The following is a 677-nucleotide window of genomic DNA, read 5'->3' on the forward strand; positions in this document are numbered from 1 at the left end:
GCTTGAAATTGGCCATGGTGGAAGTTTTTACACCACAGTCATTGGCAATCAATAAACCAGCTCTGCTAATCCCCACCTCCTGCACTGACTAGACAACTGGTTATTAAGTATTTACTAGCACACCATTGGTATACAGACTGCACCAGGAACATGATAGGTACTCAGTAACAGAGCAGTGCACAGTGGCTAAACTGTCTGGGGAACCCTTAAAAATAGACACATCCAAGACAAATATGTACCAAGGCCAGAAACCTTATTCCAAGGAAGTGGTGATTATGTGATCCTTGTCAGCTCTCTGGGGCAGCAGTGCCCACTTGTCTAGAGTACCCAATCTTTTTCCCATAGAGCATTGGGGGCAGCATCAATAAGGCCGGACGCTTCCTTGAAGCAAACTACAAGAACTTGAAGAGACCATATGCTGTGGCCATTGCTGGCTATGCCCTGGCCCGGTTGGGCAAGCTGGAGGGCCCTCTCCTCAACACATTTCTGAAAGCAGCCACAGGTGAGAGGCAGCCTGATGGGGTAAGGAGAGATACATGGCTGCGGGTTGAGGGTGGACATCTTAAACGGGGCTGCATGGCTCCAAGCTGAGCTGGGAAGAGTGAGCCTGGGTGTGAAAAGTCCTCATTGTAAGCATGACACAAAAGGTCCATTGCATCATTCAACAAGTATTTGCT

General features: G+C 48.6%; 1 protein-coding gene across 1 annotated transcript in view; it reads left to right on the forward strand.

Moving 5' to 3' along the window:
• Positions 1 to 677, forward strand: part of LOC102754026 (complement C3-like) — a 37,227-nt gene that overhangs the window by 25,760 nt on the left and 10,790 nt on the right. The window contains 1 exon segment of the mRNA XM_015571130.1: positions 346 to 502. Coding sequence (XP_015426616.1) covers positions 346 to 502 — 157 coding nt within the window.

Source organism: Myotis davidii, unplaced genomic scaffold, assembly GCF_000327345.1.
Source record: "Myotis davidii unplaced genomic scaffold, ASM32734v1 scaffold3548, whole genome shotgun sequence".
NCBI classification, from domain to species: Eukaryota; Metazoa; Chordata; class Mammalia; order Chiroptera; family Vespertilionidae; genus Myotis; species Myotis davidii.